At 41.0% G+C, this 25,153-nt stretch overlaps 1 protein-coding gene and 1 pseudogene across 3 annotated transcripts in view; both read right to left on the reverse strand.

Annotated features, from left to right (window-relative positions):
* fras1 (Fraser extracellular matrix complex subunit 1) overlaps positions 1 to 25,153 on the reverse strand; it is a 451,223-nt gene that overhangs the window by 198,897 nt on the left and 227,173 nt on the right. For all 3 annotated transcript variants that reach the window (XM_067990719.1, XM_067990709.1, XM_067990729.1), the window contains exons 11-16: positions 22,267 to 22,305; positions 18,010 to 18,157; positions 13,736 to 13,879; positions 10,779 to 10,913; positions 4,677 to 4,820; positions 2,259 to 2,399 (exon numbers count right to left, since the gene is read on the reverse strand). In XM_067990719.1, the coding sequence (XP_067846820.1) occupies positions 2,259 to 2,399; positions 4,677 to 4,820; positions 10,779 to 10,913; positions 13,736 to 13,879; positions 18,010 to 18,157; positions 22,267 to 22,305 (751 nt within the window). The remainder of the gene's footprint in view (positions 1 to 2,258; positions 2,400 to 4,676; positions 4,821 to 10,778; positions 10,914 to 13,735; positions 13,880 to 18,009; positions 18,158 to 22,266; positions 22,306 to 25,153) is intronic.
* Positions 14,179 to 14,477, reverse strand: LOC137325533 (histone H4-like; annotated as a pseudogene).

Consider the following 25,153-nt stretch of genomic DNA (forward strand, 5'->3'; position numbering starts at 1 on the left):
TGGAATTAATATGCAGGGCTCCACAAAGAGGCATATAAATATGAATATTTGAAAAAATTATAATTGCATAAACATGAATTTCTAATGGCAACCTATGACTAAGTACTGTAGTTCCCCTTAGTCCTACTTACCTGTGAAGTTATGTTCAGTATTTTTAGTCATCATAAGATATAGTATAGACATCACACAAACATAAAAGTTGCACCTGCAAATTCTATGTCTTGTGGCTGAATGATTAAACTCCCAAGACCAGTGTCCTACCATTTCACAGGGCAGCATGTGAGAGCATGGTCCAAATGCTGCCTTTTATTTTGAAGTCTTTGCTAACAAATTGCCAAATTAAGCTTTTGTACTGAGCTTTTGATTTGAGTACTGAGCTCAGTGTCCAGGAGCTGGAAAGATGCCAACTCACACGTAACTCTGCAACAGCCAGTCAGAGACATATCCATTGAAATGTCATCCAAGTGGGGCCCTTCCTGCTGGGGGATCTGACATGATGGGAATATCTCCTCCAAGAGAGGGCATACGTTTACATTTTTTTTATTGAGTCTTTTTTTTTTGGGGGGGGGGGGGGGTTGTGGGGGAGTGGTAACTGGTATTATCTTTACCAATTGCACTCCACAGATGGCATTTACATGAACTCATAGTGTTCCACAGAGTATTAGATTGTTTCTGTTAACCGTGGAACAGTCAATACTGTTCTTAACTGGATATTTAACTGGCTCTTTTTAAAAGCATTAATCAGCATGACATTAATTCCTTTGATGGGAGTCTAATGCATATATCAATACACGTGGGAAAAATAATTATTCGGAACTCTTTCTCACTTCTGCATTGCCAATTTTTTTACTCTTACTTCAAGATCCCAGTTTAAGTTAAACCATCTCTTAAGATGAATCCCTCACCTTGATCAGCACAATATTTTCCAAAAAAACATGATCTAAGATTTTTTTTAATAAAACAACCATCATAGGGACAGATGCACAGAATCTGAACAGAGTCTAGATCAGGTTAAATCTTCAGAGGCTGCTCACCAATACTCCAAATATTGCCATGTGAGAATGAAGTAATAAGGAACTGAAACTTTAAAGATAGAAAATCAAAATTGATGACCAGACTGGCAATCTGAGTCAATGATCTCAATTAATTTGAATCATTTAGTTTATGCAACATGTATAAATACAGTTAACCATAAAAATAAACCTCATATGCAAGTCACTTTAATTCCTAAGTGTGATTTCCAGGTGGCATTGTGCACCAGGAAACCAATGCGCCATGATAACTGAATGGTAAGGTGTGAGCATGAGTCTGTAAATCTCACACTGGGGATAAAATTTGTCTTTTTAACAAAATAAACTAGAATGTGCCCATTTTCCCCCACAACTAAAGAGCTGTTAGCAAAATCAAGCAAATCTAAAACGTGCAACTTCTGGGAATGTGACTTTGTTAGCGGCTCATTAATTACTCAGAAAAACAGGAATTGCCATATTTTTCACTAAAAAAGGACTTTCAAACCCCAAAGGCTGGTTCTTGATCTTAGCTGTGCCACGGTGGAGAGATACCAAGTAGAGGCCAGCCCCTGCCCAAAGGAAAGTTTCCCTTGCCTGCTCTCATCCATAGAGCCTACTAACAGCCAGTTAGAGAGCTTTATAGGTGGAGGATTGGTAGCAGCTGGCTTGTCAGTTGTCAGACAGGGATGGTGTGTGTTGCATTGGAGACCAAGCAAGGGGAAGAGGAAACATAAATACCTCAAAGGAAGAGAAGTATGATTTCCAACTAAAGACAGCCTCCCACGCTGGAAATAGCAGATTACGCTATATAAGAACAACTCCTGTACTTTGTCTCTCACACTTCTATACATACTTCTCCAATGTTAGAGGAAACCATTCACCAACCCAATTAATTCTAATTATGCCATATCGAGGTTACAGAAGGAATTATCATCTATCAACGCATATCACATGTTAAGAAAGCTAGTGGACAGTAAATGCTTCTCCTTTGAACATTTTCCAGTGCTCAAATTAACAGTGATATTAAATGCTTTCCTGCACTATTTTCTGCTATGACACTACAAAGTATATCATATCCCATAATTAGACTGCTTGAAAGATAAATATAAGTTGGCTCAATCTAGTAAAATGCTAAGCTGCTTTTGCAGAGTACTTTTCATGACAACTGTACAAATATCACAAATGATTTATATATTTTCTTGTTGAAATGTGGGCCCTATCATTCATAAGCCCAGTATTAGTTCTTACCTGCACATCTGTTAGCCACATCTTTGTAATAGCCCTCAGGGCAATGTGAGGCACACTTCCCATTGTGTATAACCTTGCCTTCAGGACAGGTCAGGCATTTTGGGTTGTCATGGTAGCAAGTCTGACAAGTTGAGTCACATGCTGCACAAGAAGGAAAAAAGAGAAATCAAGCAAAATCAAACAGATTAAACTGTTCTCTAAGTAAAATGGCACAAGGCAATTAACCAAACCATTCATGTATGCAGTTAATAGGATGAAGTTAATATATGTTTCCAGTGCCTCAAGCAATCCCTCTATTTGTATGCACTTCAGTAAGATTTTAGGACTGTCCCCATTTTACAAAACCACCTTTTGTTATGCAAAGTTCTTAGATGTTCTGAAAGTTCAGCATATATGAACAGTTTCTGAAATAAAACATGCTTGAGCAGTGAGGGACCACTAGAGTGTGAAGGGCCAATTGAATGTTGAGTTTAACCTTCAAATGCACTTGGCCTAAAATAATATTTGATGAGTTAAATCACCAAGTTGTATTTGTTTTTTTTAATTTTAAGAGAAAACTAGTTTAGTATGAGAGACAGCTGAAACCTGTGATATGCAGCACCTGTGAAATGTTGGACGGTCCTGGATAACATGGGAGATGGTGGAAAAACTGAATCTATATGGTCAGAGATAAAGAATAAGAAGGGAACTGTTATTCTATTGGAAGTTTATTACAGATTGCCAAACAGTGGGCAGCAGATAGAGGAAGAGCTGTGTAGATAAAATTAAAGAAAAATGCAAAAACAACAGGGCTGAAATAAAAAGTGAGTTTAATTATCTAGTGGTAAGTTGGGGTTATATGTAGTGTAAGTGGTCAAGAAAGTGTTTGCTACAAGGTTTCCGGCACTGCTCTCTAGTATAATTTTGGTCCAACAAGGAAGGAAGCGGTGTGGGATATAATCCTAGGAAATTAGGTTGGGCAAGTAGGTACGGTAAGGGTAGGGCTACATCTACGAAACAGCAACCATAACATAATTAGATTCAATATAAAAATTGAAAAGGAGGGCGAACAGTCAAAGATAAAGGTATTTGACCAGGAAAAGGCAAATTTCAATAAGACAAAAAGGAAACTTGCTCAGATAAACTGGAAAGAAACAATGGCAGATAAGACAATGGAAAAACAATGGATAATGTTCAAATAAGAGGTGATTAGGGTATCTATTTCCACAAGAAGTAAAGCTGGAGCTCTGTGGATGAGTAGAGAAATTAAAATGACATTTAAAAAAAGGCATGAGACTAATCTGGAGGTAACAATACAAATAAAATCAAGTGGAGTATTGAAACTATAGATGGGAAGCAAAAAGAGTAGAAAGGCAAAGAGAGGGTTTGAAGAAAGACTGGCAGGTAACATAAAGGGAAATAATATAGGGTTTTTAGACACATAAGAAGTAAAAGTTTAAAATAGCACAGCAGGACGAAAAATGGACAACACGCAAATTCCATGACTGGTGATAAAATAACCACGGATGAAGTTGAAAGAGACCTCGAAGTCTTAGTAGACTCCACATTCAACATGTCCAACCAATGCAGAGCAGTAATCAACAAAGCTAATAGAATGTTGAACTACATAGCCAAAACAGTAGAATACAAGTCAGAGCTAGTCATGATCAAATCTGGTCAGACCACACCTCGAGTCACCGAAGTGTTCCCCAGAAACAAAGGTTAGGAAAATCCATCCTAATAACTTTTAAAAGGGAAGCGGATAGATATTTGAAAAAGAAAACAATTAAAAGGAAAAGGGGAAAGGTCAGGGAAGTGGGCAGCTTTTCGGTCTGCTGTTACAAGTCTGGTGGGCTAAATGGCCTACTTTTGCACTGCGAAATGTCAAGTTTGCATTACATATGTTCTGTAATAGATTTGGTTGGTGTTGGTATGGAATCTGCCCCTTTTTACAGATCTAGAAGCAGTAGACATGCACACCTGCAACTGTTTGAAAGCAACTATCATTCTGGATGATGGACCTTTCCCAGTGTCTGGGGATGATCAACACAGGAATCAGTGAAATGTATTGCTAGCCTGTACAGGCAGCTAATAGGCAGGTTATCCACAGCCAGAAAAAAATGGCAGCCAGCACCACCAGGAATAAACAATTACATCTTGGCACCAAGGATAAGTACCTCTCCAAGAAGCAGCAGCCACCACTTCATTTACTTTACCGAACCAATACGACGAGCACTATTGCTAGAAGGTAAATGCAGCAAAAGTGTCTACCATACAATGGATCCAACAGCACGAGTAGCAAATGACTTCAAATGTGCATATAATAGAGTACACAAATGAAACTTATGATTAACTGCCAACTTATGTTTTCAAACCAAGAAGAATTTTACAGGTAAACACAAAAGGATCACACCAGGTCTTTAAGAGATATAGGCTTACCATGGCAACTCCCATCCTTTATGTAATATCCAGGGCCACAGTTGGTAACACAGGCACTGTCTTTGAGTAGATGTGATAGATCTCGACAGCTAACACAATCAGTCTCTGAAGGACCGCGACATATCAGGCAGGACTCATGGCAAGCTGGAAAAAAACATTTAAAAGTGATTGTCAGACCTATGTCAAAATATAAAAACAAAAGTCATACACCTGCAGTTAATAATCTCCCCTCCATGACCCTCTCCAATTTACCTTATAACTTTTTACATTCAGTCAAACTGCATTACTCACACAGGGATCTTGGAAATTTTATCTGAGGCCATTCACTGCCTCAGAAGACAATATGCTGACTACATATTATACAGAACCAGTACACCAGTGAAATGAGGCTTGCCTGCCTCCAGAAGGGAGTCTCACCCAGAAGGGAGGAAGGAGAAGGGGTGGGTGGGGGGGGGGCGGGTAGAGTGGGTTCAGGCCAGGGAAGCAGCATGGATGCCCTAAGATGACAATAATTTTTTTTTAAAATCAGTATGTGCCTCCTTAAATAGTAGCCTGAAGGGTCTTCTCCCTAATAGCTGGCGGATGACAGAGTTTTGAGCAGCGTGGGGCAAGTGGGCACCTGAGATGCAACTGCAATAGTGCAGATGCCCACCAGTACCATACAAAGGAGGTGCCCTCAATTTTGGCAAGATCAGCACTGGAGGGCACAAGTCAGTGTACACCCAGTGTAACTGCCGGGATTGCATCCAATGGATTTTTCAGCTCCATTATATCAGTGAAAATGGCATGTAGTCTCTGGAAGAATTCCCTCTGGGATTGATTATTTTTGTCAGAAAACCGTATGTGGGCCTTAGTAAGGCCAGTATGGGACCTACGTCAGCTGGCATAGGTCTGGTTGCGCCAATTGGTGGCACGTTGGGTGGAATTCCCAGGGAGGCCCCCAAAACTGTATGTCAACAGGAGAGAGGGGTGCAGACAGAAAACTCAAATGCCTCCCACTAACTAGGATCTGGAATGGTTGTTATACAGGGTTGAAACCAATCCACCCTCTGACCTAACAGGGGTTCAGGGTAGTTTACTAAATGTGAAGATCAAAACAATAAAGTCAGCTCTCCGAGCAAGAATTCACAGCTATGAACATTCGGATGAATGAACATAATGGTATATTTTCCTAAGTTTGCTTTTTAAGACCAAGTACACTTGAGTTTACAGCAGGGAACACCATTTTATAATTACTTATAGGAATACATTTTCATCTTAAAAGTGATGAATAATAAATCATAGGGGCCACAAATCAGGCACGCACCCAAATCCTCGATGTGTACTGTAGATGCATGAAGCTCTGTTCCAGGAGTACTAAAAATGAACATTTACCCTAACTGTTTCATTAAAGGTAGCAAACTGCAGAAAATATATCCCAAACATTTATATATAAAAGTGCCCTTTTAATCTATTATTTGCATTGAATCAACATTTATCGGGTGCTCATCTATTTGCAGCATTGCTCTGTTATCAATTTAACTTGGTCCTGCATAGGTTCCATAAACATGGCGATCAACATGGACTCCTTCTCCCCTGAACACTCGGTTATTAACTGCCCTGCCTATTGTCGTACTGATCCATTAAGACCAGGAAGATCCCAGGTTCAAACACTAGTCTGTGCTGACCTATTTGATCTTAACTGGGTGGCGACAGGGTGCTATAATTGGCCTCAATGCCTCCAGATTAGGGAGGGAATAAATCCATCTGCTTTTCCACTCCTGATCACTAGCTAGTGCTTCCTGCTTGGCATGAGATGAAGATCGTTTTGCGCTCTGTTATGATGCCCCCACAGTAGCCTGACAACCTTCATTGTCTAGGCTCACAAATGAAGAGTGGCCATTTTGATGAGTACCAGGGGATCGTTGGTGCCCACTGAACCATGTCACTGCATAAGCCAATACCTTCATGGGAGAAACTGGGGAGAGGGGAGGGAAGTCTTACTTCACACATGATATAATATTCTTTATAATTTTATGGAAACTATGTCACAAATGGCACCATGAAAATAGGAATCAGTCCACAATTTATACTTCAATATGAATTTGCTTTGGAAACTAACATTCATTTGTGATTTTAATCATTTTTGATAACTTACTTTACTTAAGTTTTGTATGAACAGAATACATGGTAAGAAAGCTTGGAGTATGATTTATGACACAACTGCCCCACATAACTCGCTTACAACTTTGTTACTCATTTCTTTTTAAATCAGCACACTCTTCAATGTAAAGCATATTGTATGGCTTATCGTCATATAACCTCTGAACCAATTTCTGTGCAATTTGTTTTATAAGTACAGAGCAACTACGTTCTTATCACGCAGTGCAGACGACTGAATTCTTTACATTCATCATGGTTCCACAAACAGGCATCTAAAGCTGCAGCATAATCTGTCTCTCAAATACTTTGGGCATTTATCATAAAAAGAACAGCTGTTTCAGCATGTCTGATTCAGCCAAGCAATTCATGTTATCACTGGAGCAGAAATCCATGATATTCCTTAATAGGAAGTTCTATACAAGGTTTCTGCTCCCAGCCTGTCCCTATTCAGTGCTGCTAAAGCATAAACCACAGGAACAAGAGTGACTGAATGGAAACAGTATGTTTGCAGATAGGTGCCCCACTCCAGAGATTTGAGCACCTAATCTAGGCTGACACTTCAGTGAAGTACTGAGCGAGTGCTGCATTGTCAGAGGTGCCATCTTTCAGATGAGAAATTAACCTACAGCACCAACTGCCTACTCAGGTGGACATAAAAGATTCCATGGCACTATTCAAAAAACAGCAGGGACTTCTCCTGGTGTCCTGGCAATATTCATCTCACAACCAAAACCAGGATTCACTCTCCACATTACATTATCAACATTCCTATTTTTGTGCTTCATATTACAGGTTTGATTGTTTCTTCTCCGATTAAGAAATCTTAATGCCAGATAGACCTGATGAAAGTATGACAGTCGTTGTATGTGGGTCATTATTTAATGAGAAGCATGTAAATTCCCAAAGTATTTTCGGTGTTGAATTTTCAAAGCAAAGTCACTTTACACTGCATCTCATTTTTAGGGATTTCTAGAGACGGCATCAGCAAAAAAATACACTATTAGTCATTGGCACAACCAATGCCGGGTGGTCGGGGCAGGCCCAACCAACATTTAATTAGAGCCAGCTTCTCAATTTCCAGCTTCCAAGTTCTCTTTTTGAAGTCTCACTCCCTGGCTGATGCGGAGACCCATCTACCTCCCCATGCTGTACCTCCGATGCTGCAGAAAGCAGAGTGAAAAGAAAACTGTTGAAGAGGCAAAAAGAAACGGTAAGAAAGAGAAGAATGTAGGGAAGCAAGAAGTAAAAGAAAGAACAGTAAGGGAAGAAAGAGAGCGAGATAAAAGTGAGCAGTGATAAACATAAGTGGAGGGGAGCAACAGAAGGGAAACAGGAGTGAAGGGGGAGACGTATCAAGACTATCCTTAGCTAGAGCATTGTGAGAGGCTAGGAGATTTTTTATGGGGAGGTCCAGCCCTAAAAAGTCTGAAAATCTTGTTTGAAACTTGGTTGAATTTAATATCAAGAGTGACAACTGGCTTGAGTCGTGGCATGTGGGCATACATGTGGAAAGGGCATGAATGCAGGCAGGGCATGAATATGGGTGGAGCATGAATGCGGGTGGGGCATGAATGTGGGTGGGGCACGAACGTGGGTGGGGCCTGTGATGTCCCCACAGTCATTTGTCGGTGGTTGCACCTATGCAATTAATCAACTCAATTTAAAACAAAAGAAGTGATAATTTTGAAAAAGAAAAATTGTTTCTGAGCCTTTTCTCATAATTGCAGCCACAGAAAGAGTTGGATTATTAGATCTGCCTGAAGTATTGTGGGTAAAAAATCAACTCCAGGAAAGCCAGCCAAAATTTCTGACTTTCTCGTGTAAATATTTTGCACATCAGACAGCCAAGTGGAATCACACTAAGCAGCTTAAACACACATAATGAAACATCCTATTTTTTAGCTCCTGACTGCATCTTGGCATTGCTGAACAGCTCCATAGAAAATTATTCCTCACACTTGACGGTGATGTAGAGACTTCCCATAAAATGATAGTTTTCTAACATTCAGATTCAATTTTCCGTCCTTTGTGGCTTGCAAGAATTAACAGCCTCTTCCCCCAAAGACAAATCTATTACAGTATTGTATTTAGCTTTACTGGGTTTTAAAAGTGGTATCATGTGGGATATTTTAGAAGGTGCTTCAAACTTTGAGTACACTCTTATTTGTATAAATAGACGGTACTCAATGGTCAACTATGAAATATCATTAATACCCCCCAAGAATGAGGGAGATCAAATAACTGAGGAGAGACAAAGTCAACATCTGCCTTACAAGGAGATAAACATGGTTCTCCTTGCTTGATCATTGCATATTCTGTTTGCATCATCCAGTTCAACGCCTTTTATTTAGAAATTTATCATATAAGGAACAAAAAACAAGGGAGCATGTAAGCATGCTTGGAACCAAAATCAAGATGGTGACAGCAATATTGTATAGTATTGTACATCGGGAAACAAGATACAATTACAGATGAATCAGGGTAGTCACTATTGGTGAAGGGGATACAATAAGATAGCCTGAAACACCTAGATGTTTGTTGTGTAACACAGAGATCAGGCAAATGTGTGGTAGATCCACTGGCACCACAGCTAGGACTTGGGGATGAGTGGTGTTACAGAGTACCAGTTGTCTGTAGGCCATTTCACCCAGCTGTTGGGGAACCACTGAGAAGCAGAAAGGAAATTTTAATTTTTAAAAAGTAGTAGCTTTCCAGTGTGTTGCTCAGAAGGTGGTAAGGACGCTGGCTCCAGGGTTGGCTTTCACCAGGTCTACTAAGGTGTCAGTATTGTGTCTGGTCTCTGAGAAGCTGGGAGTCCCCGCCCCTCCTATGGCATTCACCTTGGACAGGTAGAGGGTCCGCGGGATCCCCGAAATAAGGCCGAGCCCCAGTGTATCTAAACCCTGGCCTAATTTGCAGTCGTCCCTATGCAAACCCACTAGAGTAACGGCAGGAGCACACCAGAAGGGCCGTGGTCTTTTGGACATTATGTAAACTGACTGAACCAGTAAATGTGTTAAAAGTTTAAAATAATTGTTTTTTAAATTAAAAATCACAGGGATGAAATTCAATCGACTGATAATTTTAGCATGAGTATTAAACAACATTTCCTGGGAGAGAACGTCCATGGGATTCTCCCAATGTCCTGCCATAATTTCGGTAGAAAACCATCCAAAAACCCTAAGAAATACATTTGCCTTGTAACTGAATGGTATTTAGAGCAGATTTGTGCCTATGGAAAAGCAGGTTTTACTAGAGAAGGCTATAGTAGGATTGAATTATTTTAGTACAAACAGATGAGAAAGTATTAGGAAGTATGAAAATAAACAAAATTAAAAATAAAAAGGAGGAAGAGAAATAAAATAGAAACCTCATTACGACTACCTAGGTCATTTAGGAGTAAAATCAGAAAGCACTTTTTCACACAAAGGATAGTGGAAATCTGGAACTCGCTCCCCCAAAAGGTTGTGGATGCTGGGTCAATTGAAATCTTCAAGACAGAGATCGATAGATTTTTGTTGGGTAATGGTATCAAGGGATATGGAGAAAAGGCGGGTAAATGGAGTTGAGATACAAATCAGCCATGATCTAATTGAATAGCAAAACAGGTGCAAAGGGCTAAACGGACTACTCCTGTTCCTACCTTTTACTGTGTTAGGAAGTAAAATGTGGCAAGCAAAATTTGAGCTTGTCTCCAACATCCACAATCTGTTTTTAACCATTTATGTTGTTTTTCCAGGGATTCCACCGATCTTCTGCCGAGGTAACGGTGGGAGATCGGGTGAACCCCACGGAAATTCCAGGCCTATTTTTCACTTAAATAACAGCAGGAATTATTTCAAAATATTTAATTTGACTTTGTTAAACTTCATTTAGGTCATTAAGATCAATGGGATTTTGGGAAGAGGTGATTTTACAAAGGATTCCAAATAGTCCAAACTATTGGTCTTGTACACATACCTGAACACTGCAGCTGATCCTGGTACAGCCCCTCCCCGCAGGAAGTCACACACAGACCATATTTCATCAGCAGGGACTCCTTACATGAAGTGCATTCAAACTCATTTCGGCAGGTGGCACACGTCTCATCACATGCTGTGTGAGAAAAAGGTGGTAAAGTACAGATTAGACCAACCGATTCGTCTGAAAAACAGGGCCGTGCAGAGAAAATGTGATCCAAAGCTATTGATTAAGGATTATTTACTCCCACCTGATCCTGTATTTCATTAAAGTTCCTGTAAAACTATACCACCTCCATTTAAACTGCAGCATCCAGTACTCTACAGACCTGATTCCTTTGTTTTTCCTTCCCCTCTTTAGGCTCCTAGCTTTATGTGGAATGCGCTGTTCCCCAGCTGAGAAGGTAAACAGGCTCTGTCAGGTGCCATCTTCAAGCCAGCTTTTACCAATTTCGTAGCAGTAGGTTAAGTTGATTTTGCCTCCATCCCTCCCTATGGATCTTAACCATTTTTTCCTCTATCTACTAACCTAAATCTATAGCCCTCAACCTGTTACTGATTCAGGGAATCTGTCCAATTCCATACTGAATTCTTTCACCAAGCCAGTAATTTACTCAGCAGAAATGTATTCCAAAGTAAATGGATAGATCATCTCCGACTATGCGGCTGCAATTTCCCAGATGCACATCCTGCAAGCGTTACTCCCCGCTGGGAGTGCCAGAGGGAAGAATCACCCCTTATAATGTTTTAGTGTGAAGAATGACTCTTTAGGTTGTGGTGCTCAAGGTTTCTTTAGATTATAATTATGCCCTCTGGTTCTCTCTCACTATTTCGCACAAAAGACTTCCCCACATGTCCTTAGCCTTTCGCCATAGGTTAATGAATTAAACCTGGAATCATGCAAGTAGTCCAAATAAATTCATACATACAGTACTGTGATTGAATCCTTTGTTTTATGGAATTCAAATATATAGAAATGCATAGAAGTTACAACACAGAAACAGGACATTCAGCCCAACCAGTCCATATCAACGTTTACCCTCCATACGAGCAAATAGTCCAAATCAAATTTACCCAACATGTTTTCCTATCCCTTCAAGTCCTTTTCCTTCATCCAGCTATCCAATCTAATCTTGGATGTTGACACAGTCGTTCAGGCAGAAATTAATCCTGGAAGTGAATTCCACAGCTTCACAACTCTCTGCAAAGAGGTTTCTCCTGCCTTCAGTTCTAAATCTCTTACATTCAATCTTGTGTCTATGGCCATTCGCTCTCGACCCCTTAACTATTGTAAACAGTCTGCTTCTATCTACTCTTTCCCATCCTTTCAGAATTTTAAAACACTTCTATCATGTTGCCCTGTAATTATACTGATCTGACAAAAAAGACCCAATTTTTCAAGACTTCCTTCGTATTTGCATTTTCTCATATTCTATTAGTTTTTTCATGGCTTTATCAACCCTGCCTTTAATGTTCTGTGAATCTCTATCCCCAAATCCCTCTGCTCTTCCATAGCACCAAGTCTATTTCCATTCCGAGTATAATTATTGCTGTTATTTTTTTTACTGAAATGCATCACCTCACATTTACTGATATTGAATTCCATCTGCCACTTTTTGGGACATTCCCCTATCTTATCAATATCCCTTTGCAGCTTACTTTGGTCTTCTAAAGAATCAACTATACCTCCTATTTTGGCATCATCTAAAAATGTCAACAATACTCCCTCTAGGCCGATATCCAAATCATTGATATACAGTGAATAGAAGTAGCCCCAGAACTGAACCCTGTGGGACACCACCACCGACTTCCAACCACACTGAAAAACTACCTTAACTCCGACTCTCTGCTTTCTCCCTTCGAACCAAGCTTTAATCCAGTTTGCTATCCTCCCCCAATTCCATGCCTATTAACCTTCTCTAATAAGTTCCCATGTGATATCTTGTCAAATGCTTTCCTAAAGTCCATGTACACTAAACGCACTGCATTTCTCCCATCCACCAGATTTGTTACCTCCGACAAGAATTCTGTGAGGTTTGTCAAGCATGATCATCCCTTTGACTATATATGTTGACTACTTCAAACTATTTTCTCTATATCTATATACGTCGTAATTTCATCCTTAATTAAAGACTCTAAAATTTTCCCTACCACAGATATTAAAATAACTGGACTATAAATACTCAGATTAGTTGTCTCATTTTTAGAAATGGGTACTACATTGTCCACTCTCCAATCCTCTGGCACAGGTGCACATTCATTAGAATCCTGAAATATTTCTGGGTTTACTGGTTTATACACAGATGATTATGAAGTTTCTAATACCCCTCTCTAGAAAGAACCCTGATGAGAGGAACTTCTTTGCAAAGTTGGTGATAATCTAAAGATTTTTGAACGGTATTGAAGTGACAAGTTTGTTTTCTTGGACAGTACGTTTATGGATGCAGTCAGAGGCGCATCACTTCCCAAATTACCTTGATGAAAAAAGGTAGAGCTTAATGGGACAAAGATATTGGTAGACTTGATGAAATCATAAGAGCTGAGAGGTATATAAGTGCAGATACAAGATACATGGACCATTCCCAATGTTCCCATTTTCACAACAGAAGGGAAAGGGGGATTTAACATTCAGAAAAGCTTCTCTCTGATAGACTCCAATAGTGCAGCAATTCAACTGTTACCTTAAGAGTTTTCTCATTTATTGCACATTTGACGTGACAAACAAATTAGCAAAATATTTTGCATTCAGTTTTTTTTACTTGTAATGTGGGTATAATTCTTAAATTCTCAATAGATTCATAAGCAAATTTACTCACTTTGACAGAGATTTCAGTCAGCATATGATCATTAAACTAAAGGTAAATGTTCACTAGATGCCAGAAATGCCCTCTATTACTGTCAGTATCACAAAAGGGGATTTCAAAGCATGCAGAGAGTACAGGTGAATCTGTCACATACCTTTACATAGTCCAACGTCCTTGTAGAACCCAGGGTCACAGCTTTGCAAACAGTGGCCTTCCTGCAAGAATTTGCTTTTATCGTAGCAGATGTCACAATGATCAGGAGACTGTCTGCAAGTCAGGCAATCAGCATGGCACTGAACTATAAATGAAGTAATAAAGTAAAATCACTAACTTATCTGTAATAGGCTACTAAATATGTCCACAGACATACATTTATTCTTTAGACAATACCGAGGGGAGGCTTTGATTTTGAACAAATATTTATTTAATATATGCATAAGTGCCAATCGCTGCTTTTGATGCAGTCAGTGTTTTATGAACACTATCCATGCGTTTGCGTTTGCAAATGAATATCAAGCTGGATGGGATTCCTCCTCCTTCATCCCCACTCCAGAGCTCCTATCTCCAGTTGTCGTTGCTGTTGTAGGGGCGAATTGTTCAGCCGCCAAATCCATAGAGAGTGCGGCCGTGCCATTTCAGAGTACACACCACATCCATGGTAGCGACTGTCTTGTGTTTGGCATACTCAGATAAGTGAGCACATTCTCCAGGTAAACCTTCAGCAACCCGCGGGTCTCCTCACAGATCAGACCCGAGATCCACTTGACACCGCCATGGCGAGCCAGGTGGCGGATGGCTGGAGTGGCGATGCCCTGGATGTTATCACAAAGCACTTTGCAGAGCTACTTGGCTTCACCATTTCCCAGTTCTTTGCCTCCTTTACCTCTGCCAGACATGACGATTCTTCACTCAAATCACGTGATTGAGCTTAAGTATTCTCACAAGATTGGGAACTCCTGCCCACAAGTTCTTGGCATTCAATCACTTAAGCAGCAGCCACAACTGGAGTTAAGAGATTGAGAGTGGTGCTTTGGGAATGGGTGAGACAAGAGGGAAGGAATCTCAAGCAGCGCTGGGCTAGGGAGGAAGAAAAGGAGAATGCCAGCATTAACTGAGAGGGGACGGCAAGAGAGTGCCAGATTTAATGGGGGGCAGGGAAGGGGACATGTCAAATTAAAGGGGGAAAGGGAAAAGAGTGTCTGCATGAAGTGGGAAAGTTGAAGGAGAAGAACAGCACCAGGCTGAACTGTGGGAGGGGGAGAGGAGTGCAGGGTTGAATTAAGGGAGGAGAGGAGCAAGAGTGCCAGCATAAATTGTGACACAGTTAGGAAGCAAAAGAGTGTCTTTGTGAACAGGTGGAGGGGACACTGTTTATGTAAACTGGATCTAGAGGGTAACTTTGTGAACTGTGAGCTATAGAAATGGATAGAGTGTGAGCAATGGGGGGCTAGAGGGGGAAGAGTGCCTCCGTGAAGAGGAGGGTGGGGAGTGCCTCCGTGAAGGAGAGAGTGACTGTTGAGGTAGATTGTGGTCTGTCGAAAACTCAAATGTCACATTGGTACTTTTTTAGATTAAAAATCTATCAATTGTGAAGTATAAAAGTGTTAAAAATTAATCAGACCATATTCAAATACCCTTTGTGCTGTTAAAACATTTTTTTTAAAAAGAAAGTTAATTAAAACTATCCCCCCCTTTGGGCATTTATCATAAAAAGAACAGCTGTTTCAGCATGTCTGATTCAGCCAAGCAATTCATGTTATCACTGGAGCAGAAATCCATGATATTCCTTAATAGGAAGTTCTATACAAGGTTTCTGCTCCCAGCCTGTCCCTATTCAGTGCTGCTAAAGCATAAACCACAGGAACAAGAGTGACTGAATGGAAACAGTATGTTTGCAGATAGGTGCCCCACTCCAGAGATTTGAGCACCTAATCTAGGCTGACACTTCAGTGAAGTACTGAGCGAGTGCTGCATTGTCAGAGGTGCCATCTTTCAGATGAGAAGTTAACCTACAGCACCAACTGACTTCTCAGGAAGATATAAAAGATTCCATGGCACTATTCAAAAAACAGCAGGGACTTCTCCTGGTGTCCTGGCAATATTCATCTCACAACCAAAACCAGGATTCACTCTCCACATTACATTATCAACATTCCTATTTTTGTGCTTCATATTACAAGTTTGATTGTTTCTTCCCCGATTAAGAAATCTTAATGCCAGATAGACCTGATGAAAGTATGACAGTTGTTGTATGTGGGTCATTATTTAATGAGATGCATGTAAATTCCCAAAGAATTTTCGGTGTTGAATTTTCAAAGCAAAGTCACTTTGCACTGCATCTTATATTTAGGGCTTTCTAGCAGAAAGTTAGTGAGTCTTATAGAGACGGCATCAGCAAAAAAATACACTATTAGTCATTGGCACAACCAATGCCAGGTGGTCGGGGCAGGCCCAACCAACATTTAATTAGAGCCAGTTTCTCAATTTCATGTATTTCTGTTCTTTCCCTCCCACATGAGTAGAGGAATGTTGGAAGTTGTACCTTCTGATTAAGTTGCAAGCTTATGCCCCATTGCACTTTCAGTGTAATTATTTGTTTGCCTATATCATAGGCATAATTTCTGTGCTGTTTTTGAGTTGTCAGCTTTTTAAAATCTGTTGGTCAGCTTTTGCTAGCTTTCTAGTTGGCATGTATGTATATATAAATCGATATAACTTCCTGTGAACTTTTACCATTATATATTCCTATCTCCACATTTATAATTGAAACTGCTTATGTAAACTTGTCACACTGGAATTATCCCCACTCACCCCCCACCAAGGATGTGTCACCTGTGGCACAAGGATGTAATTACAGTATGACAAGTATACACTCGGCAGTTAACATTATAAATGTGGACATAATAACAGAATGTATGACTTTAACATGGGACTGAATTACATCAGTGTGTCCTAGTCCAATTACACCCTGCCACCTAAATCTGCTTCACCTGAAGATAACACTTGGTTTTGACTCCCTCACCTGGGGTTTGCCCAATCTCCCGCTGTAAGTTCATCAGAAGATCAGCGGAAACCCCAGCAAAACACCGCAAGCAGTCATTTACACCGTTTCTACAGGGTTTCTGTCTTAGTTACAGCGGGAGAACCCCTGTGGAAATTTCAGGCACCCTTGTGCAATGTCAAGGGAGAGCAGCTAGGACATTAATTAAAAATAGAAAATACTGGAGATGCGCAACAGAGTTGGTGAGCATCTGAAAAGATAGGGTGGGACCCTGTCCCTTTTTTAGGATTGATAAGAACAGGTCAAGGCATGTCTCAGAGAACAAGTAGAGGGGAGAACAACACTTGAGGTTAAGAGTTCAAAGTTACTAATTAGTTTTCAAAGAGGCAGCTAAATGGGTTTAACAGCCTATTAACATACTTTAAAATGCTGGAAACAGCTGAAAGTGCTGCACCCTATAGAGTTATTAACGCTTCCAACATGGAGTTTCACTGCTGGGAGCACATATTGGGAGTTAGGGCACGTGCCCAACTGTTTTCCATTCAATTCCTGACATGCTGTTCTAATGGGCAAAGCTCCACACTGTGTACACACATATTTATTATCCCAGTTCTATTTAATGTTATTTTGTGCTCCGTATTATTGAATTCAAGTTGATATGATGACCCAGGTCTTTCATTCAGCCGGTACAACAACGGATGTCTGCCATGCAGGACTTCCACCCACTGCAAGAATGTGCCCCTCACCTGGTTAATTTTCCAAATGCATAGTTTTTTGGCCATTTAAATTTTAAAGGGCCTCTCTGTCGCCCACAGTAGTTTGCATCCAGTGCGGTAAGACAGAATGACGGAACATATGACATATTTCTATCATGTGCACAGCAATTGAATACTCCCCCCCATATTTGGGCAGACATGTGCCAAGCCCCTCTTTCACTTCTGGTGGGAAATCCCAAAAGTAGCAAGGAGAAGTGCAGAGCCAGCAGAGTGATTCACAAGGAATTTTCTGATTTATTCCACTGGAGTTATACTGGCTCTCGAGTGTAAGTCCAGCAGAAGCTCTAGGCCTGCATCTCTTTTTTACAACTGCATGGCATGTGCGGGCACCTAGACACGTGGACACGCACACAGACACTAACACGTAAGCACGGACACACACATGCACGTTTTTGCCATTGCCAGAATTTTTATTGAACATAAAAAGCAAGTTTGGCTATTTTCAAACAATGCTGGTGGTAGGGGAAGTGGGGGGTGGAGTGGGGCGGCAGGTTAGAACTACAATCTGTAATCCGCTGCAACCATATTTCTGATGTGTACAGAAAATAATTCAAAACACAAGTTACATAATCTAAAATTCTCCCTATACTTTTATCTTTCTCCAACCACTGTTAATCAGTTCATAGTTTCCCCCCTGCTAGATATACATACCTGGTTGGCATTCTGGGCAGCATTCTCCTTTCACTTCTACAACAAGGCTCCCAACAGGGCACAGAGGACAGGAACGCTTATAACAGATCACCTCTGAATCTTGACATTCACAATTTTTACAAGGGCCTTCCTTCCATTTTTCTCCATTCTATTTTAGAAAGAATTAAAAAAACAAGAAACATTTTCAATAATCAAAAAGTTAACGCATGCAAAAAAATACTGATTTGACAAGAGAAAATAAGTAATTCTAAAGTATCATTTGTTTTTTATTGTTATGCTAATAGAATTAAAGCCACTGTGTCCCCCTTATCTACCCTGCTAGTTACACCCTCAATAAACTCCAATAGATTTGTCAACCATGATTTCCCTTTCATAAAACCATGTTGACTCTGCCTAATCATATTATGATTTTCTAAGCGCCCTGTTACTACGTCCTTAATGGTAGATTCTAGTATGTTCCCTATTACTGATGTGAGGCTAACTCCCTGTTTTCTCTCTCCCTCCCTTCTTGAATAGCGGGGTTACATTTGGTACCTTCCAATCCAAGGGGACCGTTCTAGAGTCTAGGGAATTCTGGAAGACCAAAACCAATGCATCCACTATCTCTGCAGCCACCTCTTGTAAAACCCTAGGACGTAGGCCACCAGGTCCAGGGGATTTGTTGGCTTTTAGTCCCATTAATTTCTCCAGTACGTTTTCTTTACTAATCTTAATTGCTTTAAGTTCCTCATTCTCATTAGACCCTCGGTCTCCCACTATTTCCAGTTTGTTTTTTTTATGTCTTCTGCTGTGAAGACAGATACAAAATATTTGTTGAATGTCTCTGCGTTATTCCCCATTATAATTTCACATGTCTCTGCCTTATTCCCCATTATAATTTCTCCTGTCTCTGCCTCTAAGGGATGCAAGTTTACTCTCACTAAACTCTTCCTTTTTACATACTTGTAGAAGCCCTTACAATCTGTTTTTATATATCTTACTAGATTACTCTCATTCATTCAATTTTCTCCCTCTTTATCAATTTCTTGTTGATTTCTAAAACAGGTTCACTACTCTTTTTGGCAACATTATAAGCTTCTTGTTTTAATCTAATACTTTCCTTAACTTCTCTAGTTAGCCACTTTTCCAGTGGAGTGTTTATTCCTCAAGAGAATGTATATTCTTTGAGAATTATGAATTATTTCTTTAATTGTTCACCATTGCTTATCTACCATCATATCTTTTAAATTAATTTCCTAATCTACCTTAGCCAACTCGCCCCTCAAACCTACATAGTTGGCTTTGTTTAAATTTAAGACCCTGGTTTCAGACTTAACTACAACACTGTCAAACTCAATATGAAATTCTATCATATTATGATCACTCCTGATTTATATTCTGTACAACACTATAGCTACTGTTAGGGGGCCTATAAACTACTCCCACCAGTGTTTTCTGCCCCTTGTTATTTCTTAGCTCCACCCATACAGATTCCAAATCCTGGTTTGTTATAATTGGATAGCCATGTGGTGATGGATAGACTACCAGAGCCTGGTCTTTAGTTGTTTCCAAGCCTTTATTCATAGAGACTCCCCTTACATACACACCTGAAACAGGCTCTCCTATAAAAAGGATACAAGAGAGTCCCCAATTAATACCCACCACCTGAATACAATTAACACTCATTGAGATAAATCGTAAAATTAACCTGATTTTCTGAGCTAAGATCCTTTCTCACTACTGCCTTTATCTCATCCTTTATAATCAGGGCCACCCACCCCCCAACCCCATCCTTTTCCATTTTATCTATCTTTTAACTATAATGTTACGATTTTTAAATATAATTAAAAATAATTATTATTATCAGTAGAGAAAATTACTTGAGAAACTAATGGGGCTAAAAGCCAATAAATCCCCTGGACCTGATGGCCTACATTTGAGGGTTCAAAAAGAGGCTGCAGAGATAGTTGATGCATTGGTTATGATCTTCCAAAATTCCCTAGATTCTAGAACAGTCCCAGCGGATTGGAGGGTAGCAAATGTAACCCCGCTATTCAAGAAAGGAGGAAGAGAGAAAACAGGGAACTGCTGTCCAGTTAGCCTGACATCGGTCGTCGGGAAAATGCTGGAATCCATTATTGAGGAAGTGGTAACAGGCCACTTTGAACATCATAATATGATTAGGCAGAGTCAACATGGTTTTATGAAAGAGTAATCATGTTTGACAAATTTATTGGAGTTTTTTGAGGATGTAACTAACAGGGTAGATAAAGGAGAACCAGCGGATGTAGTATATTTGGGTTTTCAAAAGGCATTTGATAAGGTGCTGTTACGCAAGATAAGGGCGCATGGGGTTGGGGGTAACATATTAGCATGGATAGAGGATTAGTTAACGGACAGAAAACAGAGTGTAGGAATTATCGGGTCATTTTCAGGTTGGCAGGCTGTAACTATTGGAGTACCATAAAGATCAGTGCTTGGGCCTCAGCTATTTACAATCTATATTAATGACTTGGATGAAGGGACCAAGTGCAATGTATCCAAGTTTGCTGACGATACAAAGCTAGGTGGGAATGTAAGCAGTGAGGAGGACACAAAGAGGCTGGAAAGGGATATAGACAGGTTAAGTGAGTGGGAGCGAAGGTGACAGATGGAGTATAATGTGGGGAAATGTGAGATTATTCACTTTAGCAGGAAGAATAGAAAAGCAGAATATTTTTTAAATGGTGAGAAACTATTAAATGTTGGCGTCCAGAGACATGGATGTCCTGGTACAAGAAACACAAAAAGTTAGTATGCAGGCACAGCAGGCAATTAGGCAAGCAAATAGCATGTTGGCCTTTATTGCAAGGGGGTTGGAGTACAAGGGTAAGGAAATCGTACTACAATTGTACAGGGCTATGGTGAGACCTCACCTGGAGTACTGGGTACAGTTTCGGTCTCCTTATCTAAGGAAGGATATACTCGTCTTTAGAGGCGGTGCAACAAAGGTTCACAAGATTAATTCCTGGGATGAGAGGGTTGTCCTGTGAGGAGAAGTTGAGTAGAATGGGCCTATATTCTCTGGAGTTTAGAAGAATGAGAGATGATCTCATTGAAACATATAAGATTCTGAGGGAGCTTGACAGGGTAGATGCTGAGAGGTTGTTTCCCCTGGCTGGACAGTCTAGAACTGGAGGGCATAATCGCAGGATCAAGGGGCCGGTCATTTAAGACTGAGATGAGGAGGAATTTCTTCACTCAGGGGGTTGTGAATCTTTGGACTTCTCTACCCCAGAGGGCTGCGGATGCTGAGTCGTTGAGCACGTTCAAGGCTGAGATGGATAGAATTTTGGACTCCAGGGGAATCAAGGGATGTGCTGATCGGGCAAGAAAGTGGAGTTGAGGTTGAAGATCAGCCATGATCTTATTGAATGGTAGAGCAGGCTCGAGGGGCCGTATGGCCTACTCCTGCTCCTATTTCTTATGTTCTTATGTTTTCTAAAAGTCAAGCACCCTGGAATATTTAGTTCCCAATCTTGGTCACCCTGCAACTACATCTCTGTACTGGCAACTAGATCAAACCCATTTATCTCTATTTGTGCCATTAATTTATCTATCTTGTTACGAATGCTTCGTTCATTCAGATATAGTGCCTTTAATTTTAACTTTTTACAATTTTTCCCTGTTATGACCTTAGTCATTAATGCCCTATTACCTTTGTTCAACTCTTTGTCCCTTCCTGACACAATCTGCTTGCTTTTACCCAAATCGCTACTCTGCACTATAGCCTTCACTTTTCTCTTTGGACTTATTAATTTTACCCTTACTTGAACCCTCCCACCCTGCCCCCTTATTAGTTTAAAGCCCGATCTACCATCCTAGTTATTCGATTCGCCAGGACACTGGTCCCAGCCCGGTTAAAGTGCAGCCTGTCCCAACGGAACAGCTCGCTCTATCCCCAGTACTGGTGCCAGTGCCCCATGAATTGAAACCCTTGCTTCCCACACTACATTCTCAGCCACGCATTTAACCATCTAATCTGTTTGTCCCTATGCCAATTTGCGTGCGGCCTGGCAGTAATCGAGAGAATAATACCTTTGAGGTTTTGCTTTTTAATTTGGACCCTAGCTCCTCAAACTCCCTCAGCAGAACCTCATTCCTAGTTCTACCTATGTCGTTGGTTCCGACATGGACCACGACAACTGCATCCTCCCCCTCCTCCTCCAAGTTCTTTCTCCTCTGGTAGTGCTTCTTTCTGAGCTGCAATTTCATTCAAATACGAATAGACCTACTTACCTGCAGATGTTTTTCACCTTTCAAATCTGAATGATGTGTCTGAGAAAAAAAAGGTAATTATTTATAAATGCTACATAGAAATAAATTTTTATAACAAAAGAAAATATTTTTAAGTCACAGTTAGCATTAACTGGTGGAACGGATCGTCTGTCTGTTATCGAATCCGCCCTGTTTTCATTCTATTGAAATCAGTGGAATGATAATTGGGTGGATTCTATAACAGGTGGGCGATCCGCTCTGCCAGGTCACCACCCATGTGGTGGAGATGAAAATTTACCGCATAGTGTTAGAGTAATGTTGTCAGTTTCATTCTACGAATCTATACTTTCAATCGTTTTTAAATATACTTGAATAATGACTTTCCTTTTATCGTTCTTTAGATGTCTATACTGATGACAGATTACTAAATTCAGAATGTTCCTGCACTGATGGACTGAAACAAGATACATTTTCACAGACTATTCTGTCATACAATACCTTCAAATTGTGCTTTTAGTTCTTCTGGATGCTTGCACTGCAATGTATGTTGCAATGTGTTTTATAAATTGTTAATAGATCAAAACCTTAGTTTACAAAGTCTAACCACTAAAACAGAAAAATTAAGCTTCATACAATAATTTTTGTAGATGAAGTGGATCTGCAGAAATACAAACTGGCACAATATTATCTTGTTTATCTTCATTTTAGAAAAATATACTGAACTACTATCAGAACCTCAAATTGCCACATTGCTTTATGCTCAGATCAGATAAAAAGGAGACCAAGAACAGATATTTGTTTGAGCATTAAGTAACTCTTAAAGCAGCTGCTTTAATAAGGTATAATTATTTACTGCAGAATTACTACTTTTCTTTTCATTCGTTCATGGCATGTGGACGTTGCTGGCAAGGCCAGCGTTTATTGCCCATCCCTAGTTATCCTTGAGAAGGTGGTGGTGAGCCGTCTTCTTGAACTGCTGCAGTCCGTGTGGTGAAGGTTCTCCCACAGTGCTGTTAGGTAGGGAGTTCCAGGATTTTGATCCAGCGACGATGAAGGAACGGCGGTATATTTCCAAGTCGGGATGGTGTGTGACTCGGAGGGGAATGTGCAGGTGGTGTTGTTCCCATGTGCCTGCTGCCCTTGTCATTCTAGGTGGTAGAGGTCGCGGGTTTGGGAGGCGCTGTCAAAGAAGCCTTGGCGAGTTGCTGCAGTGCATCCCCTGTGGATGGTACACACTGCAGCCACGGTGCGCCGGTGGTGAAAGAATGTTTAGGGTGGTGGATGGGGTGCCAATCATGTGGGCTGCTTTGTCCTGGATGGTGTCGAGCTTCTTGAGTGTTGTTGGAGCTGCACTCATCCAGGCTAGTGGAGAGTATTCCATCACACTCCTGACTTGTGCCTTGTAGATGGTGGAAAGGCTTTGGGGAGTCAGGAGGTGAGTCACTCGCCACAGAATACCCAGCCTCTGACCTGCTCTTATAGCCACAGTATTTATGTGGCGGGTCCAGTTAAGTTTCTGGTCAATGGTGACCCCCAGGAAGTTGATGGAGGAGGATTTGGTGATGGTAATGCCGTTGAATTTCAAGGGGAGGTGGTTAGACTCTCTCTTGTTGGAGATGGTCATTGCCTGGCACTTGTCTGGCACAAATATTACTTGCCACTTATCAGCCCAAGCCTGGATGTTGTCCAGGTCTTGCTGCATGCGGGCACGGACTGCTTCATTATCTGAGGGGTTGCAAATGGAACTGAACAATGTGTAATTGTCAGTGAACATCCCCATTTCTGACCTTATGATGGAGGGAAGGTCATTGATGAAGCAGCTGAAGATGGTTGGGCCCAGAACACTGCCCTGAGGAACTCCTGCAGCAATGTAATGGGGCTGAGATGATTGGCCTCCAACAACCACTACCATCTTCCTTCGTGCTAGGTATGACTCCAGCCATTGGAGAGTTTTCCCCAATTCACATTGACTTCAATTTTACTTGGGCTCCTTGGTGCCACACTCGGTCAAATGCTGCCTTGATGTCAAGGGCAGTCACTCTCACCTCACCTCTGGAATTCAGCTCTTTTGTCCATGTTTGGACCAAGGCTGTAATGAGGTCTGGAGCCGAGTGGTCCTGGCAGAACCCAAACTGAGCATCGGTGAGCAGGTTATTGTTGAGTAAGTGCCGTTTGATAGCACTTTCGACGACACCTTCTATCACTTTGTTGATATTGAGAATAGACTGATGGGGCGGTAATTGGCCAGATTCGATTTGTCCTATTTTTTGTGGGCAGGACATACCTGGGCAATTTTCCATTTTGTCGGGTGGATGCCAGTGTTGTAGCTGTTCTGGTACAGTTTGGCTAGAGGCGCGGCTAGTTCTGGAGCACAAGTCTTCAGCACTACAGCCGGGATGTTGTTGGGGCCCATAGCCTTTGTTGTATCCAGTGCACTCAGCTGTTTCTTGATATCACGTGGAGTGAATCGAATTGGCTGAAGACTGGCTTCTGCGATGGTGGGGACTTCGGGAGGAGGCCGAGATGGATCATCCACTCGGCACTTCTGGCTGAAGATGGTTGCAAACGCTTCATCCTTGTCTTTTGCACTCACGTGCTGGACTCTGCCATCATTGAGGATGGGGATGTTTACAGAGCCTCCTCCTCCCATTAGTTGTTTACGACTGGATGTGGCGGGACTGCAGAGCTTTGATCTGATCCGTTGGTTGTGGAATCGCTTAGCTCCGACTATAGCATGTTGCTTCCGCTGTTTAGCATGCATATAGTTCTGTGTTGTAGCTTCACCAGGTTGGTACCTCATTTTTAGGTACGCCTGGTGCTGCTCCTGGCATGCACTTCTACACTCCTCATTGAACCAGGGTTGATCCCCTGGCTTGTTGGAAATGGTAGAGTGAGGAATATGCCGGAC

The sequence above is a fragment of the Heptranchias perlo genome, chromosome 1, assembly GCF_035084215.1.
Source record: "Heptranchias perlo isolate sHepPer1 chromosome 1, sHepPer1.hap1, whole genome shotgun sequence".
In the NCBI taxonomy this organism is placed as follows: Eukaryota; Metazoa; Chordata; class Chondrichthyes; order Hexanchiformes; family Hexanchidae; genus Heptranchias; species Heptranchias perlo.